Source organism: Macrobrachium rosenbergii, chromosome 41, assembly GCF_040412425.1.
Source record: "Macrobrachium rosenbergii isolate ZJJX-2024 chromosome 41, ASM4041242v1, whole genome shotgun sequence".
NCBI classification, from domain to species: Eukaryota; Metazoa; Arthropoda; class Malacostraca; order Decapoda; family Palaemonidae; genus Macrobrachium; species Macrobrachium rosenbergii.
Genome location: NC_089781.1, coordinates 18,624,282 through 18,647,880, shown reverse-complemented (window position 1 = coordinate 18,647,880; position 23,599 = coordinate 18,624,282). Strand labels below are relative to the sequence as shown.

Genomic DNA, 23,599 nt, shown 5'->3' with positions numbered 1-23,599 from the left:
ATATATATATATATATATATATATATATATATATATATATATATATATATATATATATATATATCGATACCACATAAAAATCTTTAGATCTTAACTCCAAAATTGCACTGGCCATTTTCTTAACAATGTATATTATCATCCTACAAGAGTTTATCATAAAAGAACCACAAATGAACTCTTGCCTTAAAAAATAATCCGTAAAAATACATTCACCATCTAAAACATATTCTAGGAATCCAAAATTTCATTTCACCCTCCAAATTCCAATTGTTCCCATCCATATCACATACAAACGAATCCAGAAAAATATATATATATATACATATTTTTTCAAGATTCTTTCTGAAAAGCTACAAATCTATTCCAGTCACTACAAATTCACTCCCACCACTCAGAAACCATCACAACCAACGTTTAATAATCATAAATAGCTTTAAAATGTCTCAACCATACACAGCCATATTAGTAATTATATTCTAAAATCGATTAGTCGCCTCTTTCAACCATCCACAACCCATTACAACAATTCAGAAACACATTTCACTCATTTGGAGCCACAATAGCCATACAGTGTGCCTTCTGGACCATCCTAAGTCACCATACGAAAATCCCAGTAAGTCTAGAGGACTTCCTAACCATCCACAAACCACCCAGACTCTTCCACACTCATTCTAACCATCCATTAGCCCATCCAAAGGACCAACTTCGTGGTCCATGTTGCCAGAGTAATTATTATCATCATGCATGAGAGATGCACTGCCTAGATTAGTATCCCCCCCTCCCCAAATATCAATCCTCCCTGGGGAGGGGCCTCCTTTCCTTTACCTCTTCCCTCACGGATAAAAAGGGGGAGGGGAGAGGGAGAGAGGGAGGGACAAGAGGGAAGGGGTCGCTCCTAATCTGACAGTAGGGTCAGACGTGTTTCCGCAGTCCTCAGAGGTTTTTACGTAACCACAACCCCCTACCCCCTCTAATTCCAAGACAACCCCCACCAACCCCAAAGGGATTCCCGGATGTTTTCACGTCATTCCCCTAAAAACCCTGCTCCATTTAATGATGTCTTTGCAGATGAGATATCTCTCTCTCCTTTTTTTTCTTTCTGGGCCAGAGTGAGTTTGTGGTCGTAGGTTACATGCCGGAAGAATCTAAAAAAAAAAAAAGGAAAAAAGGTGGATTTCATGTTTACTTGTTAGGATTAAATGACCCTCTTTTGTTGCGTAACCTCTCGATAATAGAAATATGATGTTTTTTTATCATAATTAGGTTATTTTTGTTTATTTTTCACTGTTCTCTTCGTTTGTTTGTTTCAAAGTTGAAGTGATTAAAAAAATGTGGGTTTCATGTTTACTTGTCAGATTTAAATGACCCTTTTTGGTTGAATAGCCGCTCGACAGAAGAAATAAGATATTTCTGATTATAGCTGCGCGTTATTTTTATTTATTTTCACTGATCTTTTCGTTTGTTTGTTTCAAAGCTCAAGTGATTTAAAACAGGAAAAAACAAAATACGGTGGGTTTCATGTTTGCTTGTCAGATTGAAATGACCATTTTTTAGAGTAGCCTCTCGATATGATATTTCTGATGATAATTAAGAGTTATTTTTTCGTTTATTTTCACTGATCTTTCCGTTCGTTTGTTTCAAAGCTGAAGTGGTTCATAAAATGAAAAAAGAAGAAAGTTAGTTTCATGTTTACTCGTCACATTTAAATGTTTTTTTTTTTTTTTTTTTTTTTTTTTTTTACTATCCTCTCGAAAAGTGAAATATGATATTTCTGGCTATATCCGAGTTATTATTTTTTTTTATTTCCACTGATCTTTTCGTTCGTTTGTTTCAAAGCCGAAGTGATTTTATCTTAAATATTTTCGGTAAGAGCGAAATAAATTATCTTTGATTATAACTAAGAAAAACCTGGTAATTTTTGCCCACTTTCACCAGCATTCAAATTCACTTGTTTTACCGCAGAATGGGACTTTGAGTTTTCTGCAAAAGAAAACTGTTGAGATGGCTTTGTCTGTCTGTCCGCACTTTTTTCTGTCCGCCCTCAGAGCTTAAAAACTACTGAGGCTAGAGGGCTGCAAATTGGTATATTGATCATCCACCCTCCAATCAACAAACATACCAAATTGCAGCCCTCTAGCCACAGTAGTTTTTATTCCATTTACGGTTAATATCAGCCATAATCGTGCTTTTGGTAGCGATAAAGGACAGACCACCTCCGGCCTAAAGTTTCATGGGCGGCAGCTCATACAGCATTATACCGAGACCATCGAAAGAGAGATCTGTTTTCGGTGGCCTTGATTGTACGCTGTACAGAAAACTCCATTGCGCCGAAGAAACTTCGCCGCATTTTTTGCCTCTTTTTTAACAAATGCCTTTTTGGGATGGAAATGAAACATTTCCAGCTCGCACTGAGTCATTTTTTCCCCTGCAGTGCTATTTTATTACATATCAATGAAGTTGTTTATTTGGAAACGGCCGGATGAGCGAAAACCTTTTCGCGTGCGCAGTGTAAGTGTTCAGTAAACCTTGAAAGGAATTTATTTGCGTATATGTGTTTATAGACATGTAAATGTAAATGTGTATGGTTCGACGTGTACATACATTAAACGTAGAGGTACACTCAGACACACACACACAGACAGACACACACACATTACATGCATACATATATATAAATAATATATACACTCACATATATATATATATATATATATTACATACATATATATATATATATATATATTATATATATATATATATATATATATATATATATATATATATATATTGTATCTATGTATGTATATATATATATAATACATACATTATACTGTACATAAATTTTTATATATAAAATCACATTTATGAAATGTAATTTATGAATAATGGACAAAATAATCCGGTCACAATCATGTACCGATCATCACGACTTGAATATTATCTTAAACGCTATAATTATAAAAAAACTCCATCAAATAAACACTGACAAAATAAAAACACATAAAACTGTTAGTCAAACCCCGCGCAGGACAAGAAAAAAGTAAAAAAAAAAAAAAAAAACTCCTCGTGGCATAAACAAACCTTCCTGGTTGAATGCATTACGCCAAGGGTTACGACCTTTTCCTAAATTCTACGCTGGACTTTCCAAAGGTCACGGGAGGCTGACCTGCGCTGCCCTCGTGCCCTTATTTTCGTTTTCTCTCTCGCCAAATTAAATGATTTGGTTTTCACGTCTAACTTTCTTTTTTTTTTTAGAAAGTAATAGAAGGATGGGAAAATGAGAACTCAGGAGAAAACAAAGTAGAATTTGATTTTCTTTTTTTAGAAAGTAACTGAAGGATGGGAAAATGAGGATTCAGGAGAAAAGAAAGTAAATTTTCTTTTTTAGAGAGTAACTGAAGGATGGGACAATGAGAACTCAAGAGAAAAGAAAGTAAATTTTCCTAAGAGAAAGTCTGTTAGATTTGAATAAGACAGAGAAAATCTGTTCTCTGTACAAATTCGAATTTCAGTAGAGAGTACATTCAACTATTCCCTTTTAGGGATTCCAAAATGTAACATAAGTTATTTATAGTAATTTATAATACATATCCATGAAAAAAAATTACCAACAACAACAACAACGAAAACAACAACAACAATAATAATAATAATAATAATAATAATAATAATAATAATAATAATAATAATAATAATAATAATAATTCATGAACATCTCATACTCACACAATAATAATAATAATAATAATAATAATAATAATAATAATAATAGTAATAATAATAATAATAATTCATGAACATCTCATACTCACAGAATAATAATAATAATAATAATAATAATAATAATAATAATAATAATAATAATAATAATAATAATAATAATAATAATAATAAAGAAAGGAAATGTGAACACAAAAACATAAACCTAAGCATCTCTAGACAAGACAAATTTATAAGTCCAACACACATTATCATCATCCTTTGGCCCGTATTCGAAAACAGACGCACGGCAAATGAAAACACGATCGGGCCATTTGCAATTCCAGGGGAGCGTCGCACACTCGTCATTGGAATGCACCCTTTTATGATAAATCGTCGGGAATAGGGAATGATCGATGAGAGGGGTAAATGCAAAATAAAAGATATTTAAAACATGTATGAGGGGAAAAAATGAGGGAGGCGGGTAGCCGGGGGTGGGGGGGGTGGAAGGGGAATATTTGGAAGTGGGGCAAAATGCGTTTGCCTAAATGACGGATGGCATTCAAATGTCGAGGGTCGAACCATACATCAATCTGGTGTTGGGAGAGAGAGAGAGAGAGAGAGAGAGAGAGAGAGAATTTATATGGATACATACTGGGATTTTGTGGTTACAAGAACAATGTGTACAGACGGACACACACAGATACATACATACACACACACACACACACACACACACACACACATATATATATATATATATATATATATATATATATATATATATATATATATATATATATTTATTCAATTTACAGTTTTTAATTATGAAAGACTCCCTTTACATTGCTTTATAGAACATAATTATCAGAAAGACAGAGGAATATAATATATATATATACATATATATATATATATATATATATGTATATATATATATAAGTATATATATATAATATATGTATAGATATATATTCTACATTTTTTATTTTACTGGGCAACCATTTCCTAAAATGTATTCCCCATCTTGGTCTTCGAAAACAAAAAAACATGAAAGTCAGGTATTAAAGGGGAAGATGATATCAGAGCCTAACTCACCCCCAAATAAAAGAAAGAACGATAAAATGGAAGAAAGGTAGAAAGCGGAAAGAAAACAAAAAGAGAGAAAGAAGAAAGTAAGAAAGAAATAAATAAAATATAAAGAAATAAAAGAAAGATATAAAGACCAAAAGAAAGAAAGAAAGTAAGAAAGAAATAAAAAAGAGAAAGAAAGAAAGCAATAAAAAAGAAAGAAAGCAATAAAAGAAGTAAAGAGCAAAAGAAAGAAAAAAAAGAGAAAGAGAGAGAGAGAGAGAGAGAGAGAGAGAGAGAGAGAGAGAGAGAGAGAGAGAGAGAGAGACAATACCCGAAGGCAGCAGGTGAGAGAAACCAGGGCCTTGCCTGTAGGGTATAAGCCCCGAAGGGAGTTAGTGCCGTCAGTGCATCTCACGTGGTGCACTGTAGGCATTACTTAATGGTCTTTGCAGCGTCCCCTTGGTCCCTAGCTGCAACATCTTTCATTCCATTTATTGCATCTCCGTTCGTATTCTCTTTCTTCTATCTGACTTTCCACCCTGTCTAACAATCGTTTCATGTGCAACGTTAATCAGTGTGGTAATTAGTGTTATTAATAACGTATTAGCCTTAGCTAATTTACATTGTGAATATCTACCACCGATTTAGGTTTTCCTCCTGTTACACCTTTCAAACCTTCTTAGTGCTAATTTCCCCTTCAGCGCTGAATGACCTCACAGATCCCAGAGGCTGGCCTTTGGCCTAAATTCTATATTCTATTCTGTTCTGGTATAAGTTCAATGTAAAGAAAATAAAAAAAAAATTGCAATTATTTATTGAAGTGGCAGTTATCCAAATTGACAATGATTTCGTCTTCACTATGTAGCTGTTTACTAGATAGTCTTTCAATAATATGTCGGTATACAGAGGACAAAGGTATATAAAAGATAACTGGTATTCACTGTATAACCGCATTCCAAGACAGGTGTACAAAATTTTTTTTAGTAAACCCTACTATGTCATCAAAAACATCTGTAATTCTGTCAAAATTATGTATTCTTATCAACAATTCTGTCAAAATTACCTATTCCTATCTGTAATTCTGTCAAAATTATGTTTTCCTATCAGTAATTCTGTCAAAATTACGTATTCCTATCTGTAATTCTGTCCAAATTATGTATTCCTATCTGTAATTCTGTCAAAACAGTGTATTCCTATCAGTAATTCTGTCACAAATATGTACTCCAATTTGCATTTCGTCCAAATTATGTATTCCTATCTGTAATTCTGTCCAAATTATGTATTTCTATCTGTAATTCTGTCAAAATTATCTATTCCTATCTGTAATTCTGTCAAAATTATGTATTCCTATCAGTCTGTCAAAATTACTGTTCAAATTCTGTAAAAATTATGTATTCCTATCTGTAATTCTGTCAAAACAATGTATTCCTATCAGTAATTCTGTCAAAAATATGTACTCCAATTTATAATTCTGTCCAAATTATGTATTCCTATCTGTAATTCTGTCAAACTTACGTATTCCTATCTGTAATTCTGTCCAAATTATGTATTCCTATCAGTAATTCTGTCAAAATTATGTATTCCTATCTGCAATTCTGTCAAAATTAACTAATCCTATCTGTAATTCTGTCAAAATTATGTACTCCTATCTGTAGTTCTGTAAAATTTACATATTCTTATCAGTAATTCTCAAAATTATGTATTCCTAAGTCTGGATATGAATACTCCATTTCATAAAGAATGAGTCTGCAAAAATGACTGAAGTGTCAATGGAAACATCAGTAGAATCACAAATGAAAAAAGCTCTTGTTTTTCAATCTTTATGCGAAATTAAATTTGCATTTTCGTGGAAACTTCCTATCTGACATAAAACTGTTTGAAATTCATATTCAATGTACAACGGTATGATATTTCATATTTATAATCGACTGCTGTATGAAATTTTATACTTACTCTACAACTGCATGAAATTCAAGTTTACAACACAACTGTGTGAAATTTTATATCTACTATACGGCCGTGTGAAATTTCATATTTAATATGCGACCATATGAAACATCATAAACAACAGAAAAATACGAGAAAATCATAATCATACCTCTACAGGATACGGCGTTAGCCTATACACCCAAATGTACACAAAAAAATCTTTAAAAATTAGAATCCTTTTAAAAATTGCTCATAAGTCCACAGGGCTCACCCCATTTCATTACTTTCGAAACAATGACCCACATTATTATTATTATTATTATTATTATTATTATTATTATTATTATTATTATTATTATTATTATTATTCATAAGATGAACCCTATTCATATGGAACAAGTCCCCAAAGGGGTCATTGACTTGAAGTTCAAGGTTCCAAAGAATTTTACTATTATTATTATTATTATTATTATTATTATTATTATTATTATTATTATTATTATTATTATTATTCACAAGATGAACCCATTCATATGGAACAAGCCCCAAAGTGGTTACTGACTTGAAGTTCAAGGTTCCAAGGAAATTTTATTATTATTATTATTATTATTATTATTATTATTATTATTATTATTATTATTATTATTATTATTATTAAGATGAACCCTCTTCATATGAAACAAGCCCATAGGGACCATTTACTTAAAATTCAGGTTTCCAAAGAATATGCTGTTCATTTAAAAGCAATAACAGGAGATACGGAAAGATGACATCAGTTATCAAGAAAGGAAAATAAATTAACAATATAATAAATAAATAGGTACAACTGTAAGTAAATCATACAAAATGCAATGAGAATTGCTTTGAGGTAATAATGAATTGCAACCTCGCTTGAACTTCTGAGGTTCCAACTGCACAACACTGTGTGAACATTTCTTGCATATTCAAAACAAATATTTAAACAAGTAAAAATGCCCCGAGTTTCTTCAGCGCAGTCGAGTTTACTGTACAGCGTATATTCAAGGCCACCGAAAAATCTAACTTTCGGTGGTCTCGGTATAATGCTGTAAGAGCCAGGCCCATGAAACTTTAACCACGGGCTGGTGGTCGCCTGGCCAATATCGTTGCCAGGCGCACGATTATGGTTAAATTTGACCTTAAATAGAATAAAAGCCACTGAAGCTAAAGGGCTACAATTTGGTATGTTTGATAATTGGAGGGTGGATGATCAACATACCAATTTGCAGCCTTCTAGCCTCAGTAGTTTTTAAGATCTGAGGGCGGACAGAAAAAAAGTGAGGACGGACAGACAAAGCCGGCACAATAGTTTTCTTTGACAGAAAACTAAAAACGAATTTATTTAAATAAAATCTATTCCCTGGAGTGAAAAACCCATCGAGTCACGCCCAGGTTTTTAATAACTTCAAACGGCGTTTGTCAAATTAGCCTTACTGACATCGTTTGAATATTTGATGTCAAGGACAATATTCAAAGTTGACCCCAATACCGAAGTCATGACGGACCAAGAACTTGTGTGATGACTGAAGAAAATAGTGATTAATTATGATAAAATTGATATTTACGTGACTTTTTAGTGACTACTAGTTCGTTTTACCTTCTGCGTAAGTTACGTTTATTTAAATAACATCATATTAAATTTGAATGATTTGATAATTAACAATATAGAATAAATATTCAATTATATACATATATATACACATATATACACTTATATCTATCTATCTATCTATCTATCTATCTATCTATCTATCTATATATATATATATATATATATATATATATATATATATATATATATATATATATGATAACGTAGTTACCAAGAAAATAAACATGATGAAAATGTCAAAAATTTAAGTTTTTTACGCTTAATGTAGAAAAAAAGACACTTTTTATTAATAGTATGTAACAGGAACTGACAACAGAAAGGGAAAAATATATAAACTGAAGAAATTAATAAAAAATAAATAGACAAAGAAACAAATAATTTGTAAATAACATAAGCATTTCCGTAGAACTTGTTTAACGTCCAATAATTTCTAACATAAACAGAAATCGCAAAATAACGTCGAAAAACCCAAAACCACGAATGTATCTCGTACAAAAACATCCCGATAACATCCCGTACATCCACCAAACTTTGACAAAAACATTCGGAAAAATAAAATAAAATACCAAAAAGATATAAAATACAGTTTGACAAGGGCTGAATACCCTCGTAGACACAACAGCAACAATCAAAACCGCTTTTGTTATGGCAACAACTCCCCAAACAAAAACCCATCCTCCCTAGGTCCATCCTACAACCACCCCCCTCCCCCCCAACGCCCGAGGGCCCGCCCCGACCCAATAAAATTCCCGGTCAAAAATTGAATAAAATCATTTTTATTTTGTCAAAAATAGAGAATCTAATCTAAAGCGGGGGGGGGGGGCGTTTATGGGGGATGGGGGAACTGTAACAGGATTAACTGGCTCGCTTTACGCGTGTTTTCTTGATCGAGAAAAAAACACACACAAAAAAAACACACAAACTCGGCTTTGCCTCTTTTAATCTATTTAATTGACCGTGAAAGGTAACGGTCACCGTAGCAATGAAATTTGGGAGTCAGGCCCACGCTCCACCCTTCTTACTTACCTTTCTGGGGTCTCTCTCTCTCTCTCTTGTAATCGTTTAAAGTTATTTGCTAGCTTGCTCGCGTTCTCCTCTCTCTCTCCTTCCGGTGTACTTCATTACTTGTCCGTTCTTCTCTCTCTCTCTCTCTCTCTTGTATTCATTTAATGTAACTTAGTGACTTCTGCATTCTCTCTCTCTCTCTCTCTCTCTCTCTCTCTCTCTCTCTCTCTCTCTCTCTTGTATTCATTTACTGTTACTTAGTGACACCTGCATTCTCTCTCTCTCTCTCTCTCTCTCTCTCTCTCTCTCTCTCTCTGCCCCCAGAAAGGCCAAATAAGATAGGATTCTGGGAATACGAAAGAATGGAAAAAAACCCTAAATTTTAGAAGTGGTGACCCTGTTGGGATCATAACAAAGCTTGAGAGGAGACGATCTCTTTCAGCTCAACGGAGTGCTGACCGAAATACTACCTATAAAAAGATATACCTGTAAAACAGCCATCTAGCGGATCCACGTGCAATAAACTTGAGTAGAAGCTGAACGTTTAATTCTGTATATATACAGTATATATATATATATATATATATATATATATATATATATATATATATATACAGACATTTACTGTCATAGGAATACAGTAATTATTTTCACTCTGTGCATTAGTTCGGAAAAGAGTAAATAAAAAAAAAACTATAAGACCAGTGGATGTCATTTATGCACGTGTTACGTAGGGTAGCAAAACCTTGTATATGTATGTAGCCTATGTATGTATATACATATATGTATGTATATATGTGTGTATATATATATATATATATATATATATATATATATATATATATATATATATATATATATATACAGTACATATATATATATTATTTATCAACTTTGCACCATTTCTGATTTACGGTCACAACCTTATATTATTTTAAAGATAAAAATTTCTCCGAAGCTATCATCTTATTTCGAAAAAAAATTAAAAAGAAAAAAGAAAATAAGATTAGTGTGGAGGTGATTTATGTATTAAGTAGGGTTGAAAAAAAACCTTCCATTTATCTATATTACTTATGACTTTGCGCCCATTCTTATTTTTTGATCGTAATCTTATATATTATTTTAAAGAGAAAAATTCCTTAGGAGCTGTTATCTAGGAAAGATATAATTCTCAATGACTAGACTTCTTATATTGGAATATATGGAATATGCAGATTTTAGGTCAAAGGCCAAGCACTGGAACCAATGAGGTCATTCATCGCTGAGACGGAAATTGACAGTAAAGGGTTTGACAGGTGTAACAGGAGGAAAACCTCTCAGTTGCACTATGCATCAATTGTTAGGAGAGGGTTGAGGAAAGTCAGACGGAAGAAAGTGAATATGAATAGAGGTACAGTAAAAGGAACGAAAGGGATTGCAGCCAGGGGCCGAAGGTACGCAGCAAAGAACCTTACTTAAGTAATGCCTACAGTGACCCGCACGGGGTGCACTGACGGCATTATCCCCCCCTACGGAAAGACTTCTTATAGAGTACGGAATAACTGAAAGTTTCGATACAAAAGAAAAAAAAATACTGAAAAATTCTGGGATGAATCGTCACACACACAAACACACACAAAGAATTACGCAAGAATTTCGTGCATTTCTTGACGGGGAACAACAAACGCCGAGGTAAAATTGCCGCTCTTTCAGTTCGACACATTAATAATTTACAATTTCTAACTTCGCGTCGCGTCCAAAATTAACGAGACCTTTTATAACATTCACTGAATAAGACTCCGCGCTAATTAAAGAAAATACGTGCGCACAAACACACACACATATACCTAGAGTGTGCGTATTATATATATATATATATATATATATATATATATATATATATATATATATATATATATATATATATATATATGTATGTATGTATGTATGCATGTATGTATATATGTGTGTATACATAATATATATGCGTGTGTGTTTGTGTGTGCTTGCGTTATATAGAAGACCACAAAGTATATTTCGTATGCATGTGCACAAACCCCGATAATGACCGTTCCTATAATGAACCTATCTTGCATGCATCGTTAAAAAAAATTCTTAAGCCTACTGAAATTCTGCGTCCTTTGAGCACGTAAGAAAACTCGAGCATTCATTCACTTCAAAGACGCATTTTGACTGAACTTTAATGATTACTGTTCATCGGAGTGAATTTAGTTTCCCCAGTTTTGAAATGTAAGCTAAACTCTTGTGACAACCAAGCCTATCGCTTCTTGAGGGAATAGGCCTAATTTTTATATTCTGTTAGTTATTTCGCAGGGTAATATAAATGCTTTGAATAAATGAATATATATATATATATATATATATATATATATATATATATATATATATATTTTTATATATATATATATATATATCAGTCATTTCGCTTCATTTGGCTTTACAACATCTTCAAGTTACAACTCCCGGCAGCCTACACGAAAAATGGATCATCAGACTAAATAAAAATAAGCTTTTTCCTCTTTTGCACTCAAAGACGTTGGAATACTTAGTTTTGAAAATTGACCGATGAGCTGTTGGAAATCCACAGAATTCTGTCATGTTAGTGTGACAGAATTGAAGCTGCTGTGAAGGAATTCTGCCATGTTACAGTGTGACAGACTTGAAGCTGCTATGAAGGAATTCTGTCATGTTACAGTGTGGCAGAATTGAAGCTGCTGTGAAGGAATTCTGCCATGTTACAGTGTGGCAGAATTGAAGCTGCTGTGAAGGAATTCTGCCATGTTACAGTGTGACAGAATTGAAGCTGCTGTGAAGGAATTCTGCCATGTTACAGTGTGACAGACTTGAAGCTGCTGTGAAGGAATTCTGCCATGTTACAGTGTGGCAGAATTGAAGCTGCTGTGAAGGAATTCTGCCATGTTACAGTGTGACAGACTTGAAGCTGCTGTGAAGGAATTCTGCCATGTTACAGTGTGACAGACTTGAAGCTGCTGTGAAGGAATTCTGCCATGTTACAGTGTGACAGAATTGAAGCTGCTGTGAAGGAATTCTGCCATGTTACAGTGTGACAGAATTGAAGATGCTGTGAAGGAATTCTGCCATGTTACAGTGTGACAGACTTGAAGCTGCTGTGAAGGAATTCTGCCATGTTACAGTGTGGCAGAATTGAAGCTGCTGTGAAGGAATTCTGCCATGTTACAGTGTGGCAGAATTGAAGCTGCTGTGAAGGAATTCTGCCATTTTACAGTGTGACAGAATTGAAGCTGCTGTGAAGGAATTCTGCCATGTTACAGTGTGGCAGAATTGAAGCTGCTGTGAAGGAATTCTGCCATGTTACAGTGTGACACTATCATGTTACAGTGCGACAGACTTGAAGCTGCTGTAAAGGAATTCTGTCATATTACAGTGCGACAGATTTGAAGCTGCTGTGAAGGAATTCTGTCAATCTTTCAACGAAATGACTGATTCATTACAGAGTTGGGCGGTTTCTTTAAACAAAAAAAAATATACTTATGTAAATTTTAATTAAATTTCTGAGTTTCTTAGTATGAGGGTATTTAAACATTTTGAAATACAAAAAGCACGAGTATTGTTTTAGTTTAAATACACTTAAGGAGAGTTAATATATATATATATATATATATATATATATATATATATATATATATATATATATATATATATATACAGTATATATAAAAGATACCACAATGAGTTTGCCGCATTCACACATAAACTGCTGAATTATGGAGTGACCAGATAAACAGTAAACTCACCACACAAACATTATATGTGTGTGTGTGTGTGTGTGTGTGCGCGCGCGCCTACGTTCATGTGCACCTCGTTCGTTTGCATGTTTATAAAAAGGCAAATTCAATACAGAACCAATTCAGCAATGTGGCCGTCGCGGAGGCGAGGACCTAAATAAAACCAAAGTCAAACACACAATTCCGAATGCTCTCTTAACAGCCCATAACCGAAGACCCTAAAAATAAACTTGATTTTTCCCCCAACAGGAGCACCGACGGCAGATGGCAGTATCGTGAAGTGTGTGTGTTCTTGGGTAGGGGATGGGGTGGGGGGAAGGGGGAGTACTAGTTCTAGGGGAAGGGGAGGGGATGGGAAAGCCTTGAAAACATGGGGTTGACAAGGAGATGGGTGGGACTATTTGAGATGGATGGGGGTAGCAGGGAAAGGGAAGGAGAGGGGAGGGGAATGGGAAGGGGAGGCGGAGGGGATGGGAAGAGGAGTTGATAGGGTACCAGGTCCAGGGGAAAGGGAAGGAGCCTTGAAAACGTGGGGATGAAAAGGAGATGGGTGGGACTATTTGGGATGGGTGGGGGTGGAAGGGGATGGGGAGGGGGAAGACGGGGAGGGGGAAGACGGGGAAGGGCGATATTGAGGACGGGCTCCAAGAGAACCAGATAACGCCCAGGTGGTGGTTCCGAATATTCTCCTAAAATTGGCTGTCAATTCTGGAGGAAGAGGGCTCAGAGAGAGAGAGAGAGAGAGAGAGAGAGAGAGAGAGAGATTTCCACTTCGGGCAACTTTGTTCGGAACTAAGGTAAGAGACGAAAAATGTAAACAAAAAAAATTGGAAAGGCAAACAAGGGAGGAACAGGAAAACAACAACTACAAAAAAGAACGTTCAGAAAACAACAAAGGGAAAATATAGCGAAGGAACTATGAATCAGTCACACACACACACACACACACACACACACACACATATATATATATATATATATATATATATATATATATATATATATATATATATATATGTATGTGTGTGTGTGTGTGTGTGTGTGTGTGTATAAATATAAATATATATGTCTGTGTATATATATATATATATATAATATATATATATATTCCTGTACAGGTTTAAGTCTCATGGTTCCAAGGACATCATTTGGGATGGTGCTGCAGGAGCCTAGCCCTTCCCTTCAGCCCCTGATGTAACCCTTCACATTCATCTAACTATAAAGCACCTAATTCACTGCTTAGCTCATTAAAACCAAAGGGGGCTTAAATGGAATACTTCTTCGTAAGCCGAACTGTTTAAAGTGAAGGGAAGATAGAGTTGCACATTTAACAACATGTTTTTCATGTGTATTCTTAAGACTGGCGTAACTGAAAGGATTTTATTGCTTAATTCATTTCATATATAGAATACGACTGGACATTTATTCATTCTCAAAAATCTATTTGCACAAAGAATAGAGAAGCACAGTTCAATCCCTTCATAATATTAATTTCTTAAACCTGAAAATTGCAAATACTTTTATGTATCCCAAATTATTTATGATAAAAAACAAGTAATAAATGCGCGAAAGTTTCTTCGGCGTTATCGAGTTGTCTGTACAGCGTATAATCAAGGACACCGAAAACAGATCTATCTTTCGTTGGTCTCGGTATAATGCAGTATGAGCTGCGGCCCATGAAACTTTAACAACGGCCCGGTATTGCCTGTCCTATATCGTCGCCAGACGCACGATTATGACTAACTTTAACCTTAAATAACATAAAAACTACTGAGGTTAGAGGGCTGCAATTTGGTCTGTTTGATGATTGGAAGGTGGATGATCAACACTCCAATTTGCAGCTCTCTAACCTCAGCAGTTTTTAAGATCTGAGGGCGGACAGTAAAAGTGCGGACGGACAGAAAAACGTGCGGAAAAAAAAAAAAAAAAAAAAGCGTGGACAGACAGACAAAGCCGGCAATGGTTTTCTTTTATAGAAAACTAAAAATGATCTCAAAGTACCACACAAGTAAATTACATACACCTAGCAAGGCACAAACAGAGATGTTTGTTTTGTTGCTTTCAAGGTGTTTGTGATTCAACTGAGTGGCATCAGTGTACACAGGTTAGAGGGCCATTTAAGCCTAAAAAAGCCCCGTTGGACTTATATAAGATTTGCATACATCACTTGATCGAAACAGACTCGTAAATATGCAACAGATTTTACAGCTGGCCAGCGGACGACAATGACAGGCAATGAACTGAATTCTATTGACCTTAAAAATGGGGTTTCGTTTTTTGCTTTTCTGTTTTTTTTTTTTTGAAATACTGTACGTTGGACGTTCATAATGCACTGCGATTAATAATAAAGGTTAATGCCCTCTCTTTCGGAGATTAACGGATGTTAAGAATTCTCAGAAAAGCCGTGATCAAAGCTACAATAACGTTTTAAAATATTCTGTGCTCATGCTTTGATTTGTGCATTTGAAATCACACACATGCATACACATACACACACATATACATACATACTTACATACATACATACATATATATATATATGTACTGTATATTTATGCATATATATACTTATGCGTGTATTTGTATGTGTGTATATGTAAGCGTGTATGTGTGCATATGTGTGTGTACGTGTATGTGCGTGTGTAACTCTGCATACGTGCATACAACACTGCCCAAAGCTAAGGGCTAGAAGCCATGACACGTAAGAAAGAACATTTTAACAGCCAGTGTACCTCTTCGCAAAAAAAAAGAAAAAGAAAAAAAAAACATGCAATAAAAAAATCATAAAAAACACACACAAAACACACAAATGCAAGTCAAGCAAGTCAACCAGGAAAATAAAAAAAGAAAAGTCACAAACACTCACAATCAGTTTGTTCTTGAGACCGGGCTCCTGTCGGAAGTAGATGAGGCTGCCCTCGGGTATTTGGAGGTCGATGTGCCCAGCCAGCTTCTGTTTGTCGTAGTCGGCACAGTTCACCCAAAATCGGACCTGGGTCTGGTTGACGCTCACCAAGATACGGGTCCAGGTCCAACCAACCTGGGAGAAAAAAATAAAACGTAAAAAAATTAAACATTAAACATGGCTGGTTAAAATTTTCTTTGAAAAATACGAGTCCAGGTCCAACCAACCTGGGAGAAAAAAATAAAATGTTAAAACAATTAAGTTTAAAACATCAGGTTGTTTACGGTTGGTTAAAATTTTCTTTGAAAATTACCGGTCCATGTCCAACCAACGTGGGAGAAAAATAAAACGTTAAAACAATTAGTTTAAAATTTTCTTTGCAAGATAAGGGTCAAGGTCCAACCAACCTGGGAGAAAAAATAAAACGTTTAAAAAAATTAAAACTTTTATGGTTGGTTAAAAAGATAAGGGTAAAACCAACCTGGGAGAAAAATAAAACGTTTAAAAAATTAAACACCAGGTGGTTTAGGTTGGTGGATAAGAGTTTCCAACCAACCTGGGAGAAAAAATAAAACGTTTAAAAAAATTAAACACCAGGTGGTTTATGGTTGGTTAAAATTTTCTTTGCAAGATACGGGTCCATGTCCAACCAACCCGGGAGAAAAAATAAAACGCTAAAACAATTAGTTTAAAAAACAAGGTGGTTTATGGTTGGTTAAAACTTTCTTTGAAAATTACGGGTGCAGGGCCAACCAACCTGGGAGAAAAAAAAATTTAAACAATCAATTTAAAACGCTAATTTGAATATAAAATTTAGGCCGAAGGCCAAGCACTGGGATCCATGAGGTCATTCAGTGCTGAAAGGGAAATAGGGAGTAAAGAACGTTTGCAAGGTGTGACGGGAGAAAAACCTCGCAGGTGCATTATGAAACAACTGTTAGGAGAGGGTTGGGGAAAGTAAGATGGAAGAAAGAGATTAAGAAAGGAGGTACAGTAAAAGAATGAAAGGGTTTGCAGCTAGGGGCGTAAGGAAGGGACGCTGTGAAGAACCTTAATTAATGCCTACAGTGCACCGCATGAGGTGCACTGACGGCACTACTCCCCTACGGAAAATCATTTTAAAACAAAACGTCAAGTCGTTTACGGTTGGATAAAACTTTGTCTTGAAGCGCTCTGCTGACTGGACATGATTATATTATGGATTTTCAAGTTACATAATGCAAGAATGTTGTGGTTGCGGAATAAGTGATGTCTGTCTCTCTATTTTATTTATTTTGCTGAAAAGAACTGGCGAATTTTTTTTGTGCAGAAAAACAAAGGAGGTTTAACTCGTAAATAAGACAGGATAGTAATGATATATGTGTGTGTATGTGTATATATATATGTGTATATATGTATATATATACTGAATAACTGATTATATAAAATAATGTGGACGATATATACACATATATATATATATATATATATATATATATATATATATATATATATATATATATATATATATATATATATATATATATATATATAGCGAGTCTATAGAAATAAGACTCCCTTTCAAGGATGAAGCTTTCATATGGAGTTGCCAGTTTCTCAATTCCCTTGAAAACTTCTTCATTCCGTCGTCTGTCGTGAAGGAAGTCTTCTCTGATCTCGCCGAAATTACTTGTGGTTTCCGGGTAAATGGATCTACTATACCTCAGTTATCTCTTCTTGTTTTGGTGGTTGCTTAAGACCACTTTTATTCATGCTCCTTAAAACACTTTTGTTTATGTTTTTCTGTCACTTGTGAGAGTAATTACCAATTCCTATTTGGTCTTATTATTCTCCCTGTGTTTGTTATTCGTAAATATGTACATTTTTATTATATTGACAATCAGTCACCAAAGTTTATACTCCACCCTGACCCATAAAATATATTCATAAGTAAAGTTCACCATCCATCAACCGAAAACATTCCAAGAAATTCGCTACTTGGCAACTCCATCGTCACGTCACTGCGCCAAACGTCTTAATGGAGGCGAGGCGAGAAGGCTCCCTCCATTCTGAATAACCCTTTCCCATTGGGGTCATTTTCATTAACCACTACAATATAACTGTTTCAGTTCGCTAATGGATCTCTTCCTCTCCCCTCCCCCCTTTGCCCGCTCACTTCCTGTCTCCCTCCCGCGTGAGATTGCAGAGATTCGGAGAGATTCGGAGACATTATGCATATCCAGCCACTTAGCCCAGTTCCGATTCGGAGGTCGCGTAAAGCTGTCGTCGATCATCCGCTCCCGAGGATTGCGATAATGCACTCCTTCACTCCTTACGAATCCCGAGGTCTGAAGGAGTGAAGGAGGTGTCTCCTTCGCCCGGTTCTTTTGTCAGGGTTGTCAAAGGGCATCTCGAGCATGAGACGCTCTTGAAAGCTCAATAAAAAGGATTTCAAAATCAGGGTATGTTTTGAACAGTCATACCGAAACAGGGTATTCTTTGGATATAAGAGTCCCGAAACAGGGTATTTTCTGGATAAAAGCGTCCCGAAACGGGATATGCTCTGAACAAAAGCATCCCGAAATGGGATAGGCATTAAACGAAAGCATCCCAATACAGGTTATTCTCCTCACAAAAGCGCCCCAAGATGGGTATGCTTTGTTCCACGTAAGCATTCTAAAAGGCCTTGCTTTACACGAAAGCAAATCAGAACAGGGTATACTCTGAACAAAAGCATCCAAAAAAAATGGGATATGACTTGAACGAAAGCATCATGAAACAGGTTATTCTTCTCACAAAAGCGCTCCAAGATGGGAGTATGCTTTCTTGCACATAAGCATTCTAAAAAGGCGGTGCTTTGGACGAAAGCATATCAGAACAGGGTATACGCTGAACAAAAGCATCCCGAAATGGGATATGCACTTGAACGAAAGCATCATGAAACAGGTTATTCTTCTCACAAAGCACACCAAAATGGGGCATGCTTCGTTGAGCATATGCATTCTATAAAGGCTGTGCTTTGAACGAAAGCATACCAAAATAGGATATGCTCTGAACAAAAGCTTCACAAAACAGGCCATGCTCTGAAAAAAAAAAACCATTACACAACAAGTTACGCTTTAACGAAAGCATCTCAGAACATAAAATCCCAAAATAAGCTATGCTTGGAACGAAAACATCCTGAAAAGGGCTATGCTTTGCCCAAATCATTCCACAACGGGACATGCCTCGCACAAAAGCATCCCAAAAAAGCATCTCCAACCGAGACACCATACAGAAGCATCCCAAGAAAGTAAAAACAGTTTCAACAAAATATTCCCAAATGTATTTCTCTCCGTAATGGGGTAGTGCCGTCAGTGCACCTCACGCGGTGCACTGCAGGCATTACTTAAGGTTCTTTGCAGCGTCCCTTCCTTAGGTCCCTAGCTGCAACCTCTTTCGTTCCTTTCAATATACCTTCATCCATATTCTCTTTCTTCCATCTTACTTTCCACCCTCTCTAACAATTGTTTCATAGTATAACTGCAAAAGGTTCTCCTGTGAAACCTTTAAAATCTTTTTACTTTCAATTTCCCCTTTCAGTGCCGAATGACCTCACAGGTCCAAGCGCTTGGCTTTTGCCCCAAATCTTATATTCTATTCTATTCCATAATTTTCTTTGTATACACGTAAGAAACAAGCCTAAACGTCGCTCAGTTATGACATGAACTTTGAGAGACGACTGTCGCTTTTCTTCAGTCATCTGAGAAGTCTTTCCAGGAAGCAACGCTGCGAGGATTAACATCCAACTTAGCGCTTATCTAAACGTACAAGAAAGAAGGATAAGAAAAAAAAAATCCACCCAAAATGGGAAAACTTTTCAGTCCAAATCCTCTGGTATGTGCTCTAGTCCTTTTTTCTCTGTAAAAGTGCTGGTTTGAAAAAAAGAAAGATTTTATGTATATGTATACATACATACATACATACACACACACACACACACACATATATATATATATATATATATATATATATATATATATATATATATATATATATAATATATATACATTATATATATATATATATATATATATATATATATATATATATATATATATATATATATATATATATATATATATATATATATATATATATATATATATATATATATATATATATATATATAATATATATACATTATATATATATATATATATATATATATATATATATATATATATATATATATATATATATATATATATAGTATTTGTGTAAAGCTTGTTTCCCCTTGGAAGGGATTGCCGGCAGATGAGTACAGCCTATATCGGCAAGTCTTCAATTGAGGGTGAAGTTCGTAGCCCCCAGCCCCCTGAATTCAGCAGACACCAGTACCCATGTACAGCCGTGTGGGACCGGGCTACTTACGGACACGATTGACAGACGGAAGGATTTGCTTGATGGCAGGTGGATAATTAGGATGATTGACTGAGTAGATATGGTGATTAATGACAATTAATCACGGAAAGGGCCGACTCTGTGGGCGTTTCATTAGCTTTATAAATGATAATGTGTTACATATTAAATGTATAAAATTAAGAGTAGGAAGGCACTAGTGCCACAGTGGTTTCCTTGATAGGTCGTACTTGATGTTGAGCAGGATAACACTAAATTTAAAAAATGTCCCATTTGTGGATTTGAATCGAAAAGATCTGACAAAATACCAGATAGCTTTCTACAATTTCCAGTTCCCAAAAGGCCTATAGGCTAGCTCTCTCTCTCTCTCTCTCTCTCTCTCTCTCTCTCTCTCTCTCTCTCTCTCTCTCTCTCTCTCTCTCTCTCTCTCTCTCTCTCTCTCTCCCCACTTCATCTCCCAGTCCAATCCCACTTTCACGGATTTGAATCCACAGGATTTGCACAAAATACCATAAAGCTTTCTACAATTTCCTGTTATCAAGTAGCCTGTAGGTTCTCTCTCTTTCTCTCTCTCTCATCTCCCCGTCCCATCTAACTTGAGATAAGCCCCTTCCTCTCCTAACCCCCCCTCCCCCAAAGTCCAAAACCGACGGAAACACCACACGCAAAACCGACCTGTTTTCCGGGCGGAGCGAAATATCCGAAGAACAAAAGAACGGCGCGCCTTATCTTCTCTCTCTCTCTCTCTCTCTCTCTCTCTCTCTCTCTCTCTCTCTCTCTCTCTCTCTCTCTCCTCCAAGTCCAAAACCGACGGAGACACCACAAGCAAAATCGACCTGTTTTCCGAGCGGGGCGAAATGTCTGGAGAACAAAAGAACGTCGTCGCCTTATCGTCTCTTCCAAAATCCGTCGAAAATATCCTTTTACATATCTATAAACCTCCCGAAATCCCCCGGGGCCTTCCTTCCTTCCTTCGCCTGCTCCTCCAGGGACAAGCAGCCTCTTCTCTCTTGTCAGCTGCAGAAGCGGTGTTCCTCTGGAACCCCAATTTCAGGGACTTCATCGGCGCCCTACTACTCACCAGGGAGATTTTAGGGAATCTTTGGCTGGAACAGGGGTTGGGGGAGGGATAGAGAAGGTGGAAGAGGTTCCAGCAAGGCTGGAATACACAAGGCTTCCTTCTTCCCATCCACCAACTCCTCTTCCCTCCACCCATCCTCCACCTCCCACAACCTTACCATCTTTCTTCCCACATCCCCTCCCCACTTCCATCCCCCAGCCACTTCCCACACCCCTACCCTCTTTCTTCCCACATCCCCTCCTCCAATCCCTCACCCACCCACCCACCTCCCACACCCCTACCATCTTTCTTCCCACATCCCCTCACCCCATCCATCACCCACCCACCTCCCACAACCCTACCCTCTTTCTTCCCACATCCCTCCCCTGGTCCCCACCCACCCACCCACCTCTGACACCCCTACCCTCCTTCTTCCCACATCCCCACACCCCATCCAACCCCCACACCCCTCCCTCTCTCTCTCTCTCTCTCTCTCTCTCTCTCTCTCTCTCTCTCTCTCCTCTCTTCCTCTCCCAGAGGTAACCTCTCCCTAACTCTCCCTTATGGCTAAACTACCCCTACCCTCTTTCTCCCCACCTCCCCAGGGTACCCTTCCCCAAGGGCTTACCTTATCAGGCATCTGGAAGGAGGCTTGATGTGTCTTGGAGTCCTCCTTGATGTGGTAGAAGACATTCAGTCTCTGGGTCTTCAGGTTGGAGATCACCTGTGGAAGAGAAGACAGAAGATGGGAGATTTCACTCAAATGGAAGACGAATATCTGCGGGGATTTTTTGGATTTTTGGATTTCTGGATTTTTTTATTTCAACATCGAGCTCATAAAAGAAAAAAAAATCCTGAAATAGATATCTGAGGAAAGGAGATGATGGGGCATAAACAGGAATAGGATATAACAGAATATAATACTTGCATACTTTATAAGAACATCAGAATGGTGCAATGAGAGAATATGAAAAACAAGTACAAAATGAGCCGAAGTTTCTTCGGCGCAATCGAGTTTTTGTACAGCCGGTACAGCGTGTATTCAAGGCCACCGAAAATAGATCTATCTTTCGGTGGTCTCGGTATAATGCTGTATAAGCCGCGGCCCATGAAACCTTAACCATCGCCCGGTGCTGGCCTGTCCTAAAATCGTTGCCAGACGCACCATTATGCTAACTTTAATCTTATGTAAAATAAAAACTACAGAGGCTAGAGGGCTGCAATTTGGTATGCTTGATGATTGGAGGGTGGATGATCAACATACCAATTTGCAGCCCTCTAGCCTCAGCAGTTTTTAAGATCTGAGGGCGGTCAGAAAAAGTGCGGACAGAAAAAAGTGCGGACAGAAAAAAGTGCGGACGGACAGCCGGCACAATAGTTTTCTTTACAGAAAACTAAAAAAAAATCCAGCAACAGATATCTGAGGAAAGAAGATGATGGAGCATAAACAGGAAGTGACAAAAAGGGGATGGAATATTCGCATGCTATAAGAACATCAGAATGGTGCAGTTTGAATTTTCTTTGTTCTTGTCGATTTATGGAAAACGAGTCTGAAATTGCACCAAAATTCTAGCCACTGGAAAGAGATGACGAATTTTTATTCATACAGTTAACACACATTCTTTATTCTTTGCCATTTCAGCCAATCCACGAGAAAAGAAAATATAATAACATCGATAAGATAATGAGATAATATGACGAGCCCCTAGCTATTGCAGTCGACAACAATCAAATTCAAAATCTATTTACTCGACTATTTCAAACGTCTATGTTGAATATAGAGTTGAATATAGAATTTAGGCCAAAGACCAAGCACTGGGACCTATGAGGTGATTCAGCGCTGAAACGGAATTTGATAGTAAAAGGATTGAAAGGTGTCACAGGAGGAAAACCTCCTGTTAGGAGAGGGTGGAAAGTAAGATGAAGAAAGAGAATATGAAAGGAGGTACAGTAAAAGGAACGAAAGGGGTTACAGCTAGGGGCCGAAGGCACGCTACAAAGAACCTTAAGTAATACCTACAGTGCACCGCATGAGGTGCACTGGCGGCACCATCCCCTACGGGGAAAATTTCTTTGTAGTTATTGTTATTGAAAATCATTGACACAAGACTACAGAACCTTGTTGTACATCATTACTTGCCACGAAGTCA

At 36.5% G+C, this 23,599-nt stretch overlaps 1 protein-coding gene across 1 annotated transcript in view; it reads right to left on the bottom strand.

Moving 5' to 3' along the window:
- Positions 1-23,599, bottom strand: part of LOC136826710 (kielin/chordin-like protein) — a 559,277-nt gene that overhangs the window by 30,705 nt on the left and 504,973 nt on the right. The window contains exons 5-6 of the mRNA XM_067084103.1: positions 22,078-22,173; positions 15,971-16,144 (exon numbers count right to left, since the gene is read on the bottom strand). Of these exons, the coding sequence (XP_066940204.1) occupies positions 15,971-16,144; positions 22,078-22,173 (270 nt within the window). The remainder of the gene's footprint in view (positions 1-15,970; positions 16,145-22,077; positions 22,174-23,599) is intronic.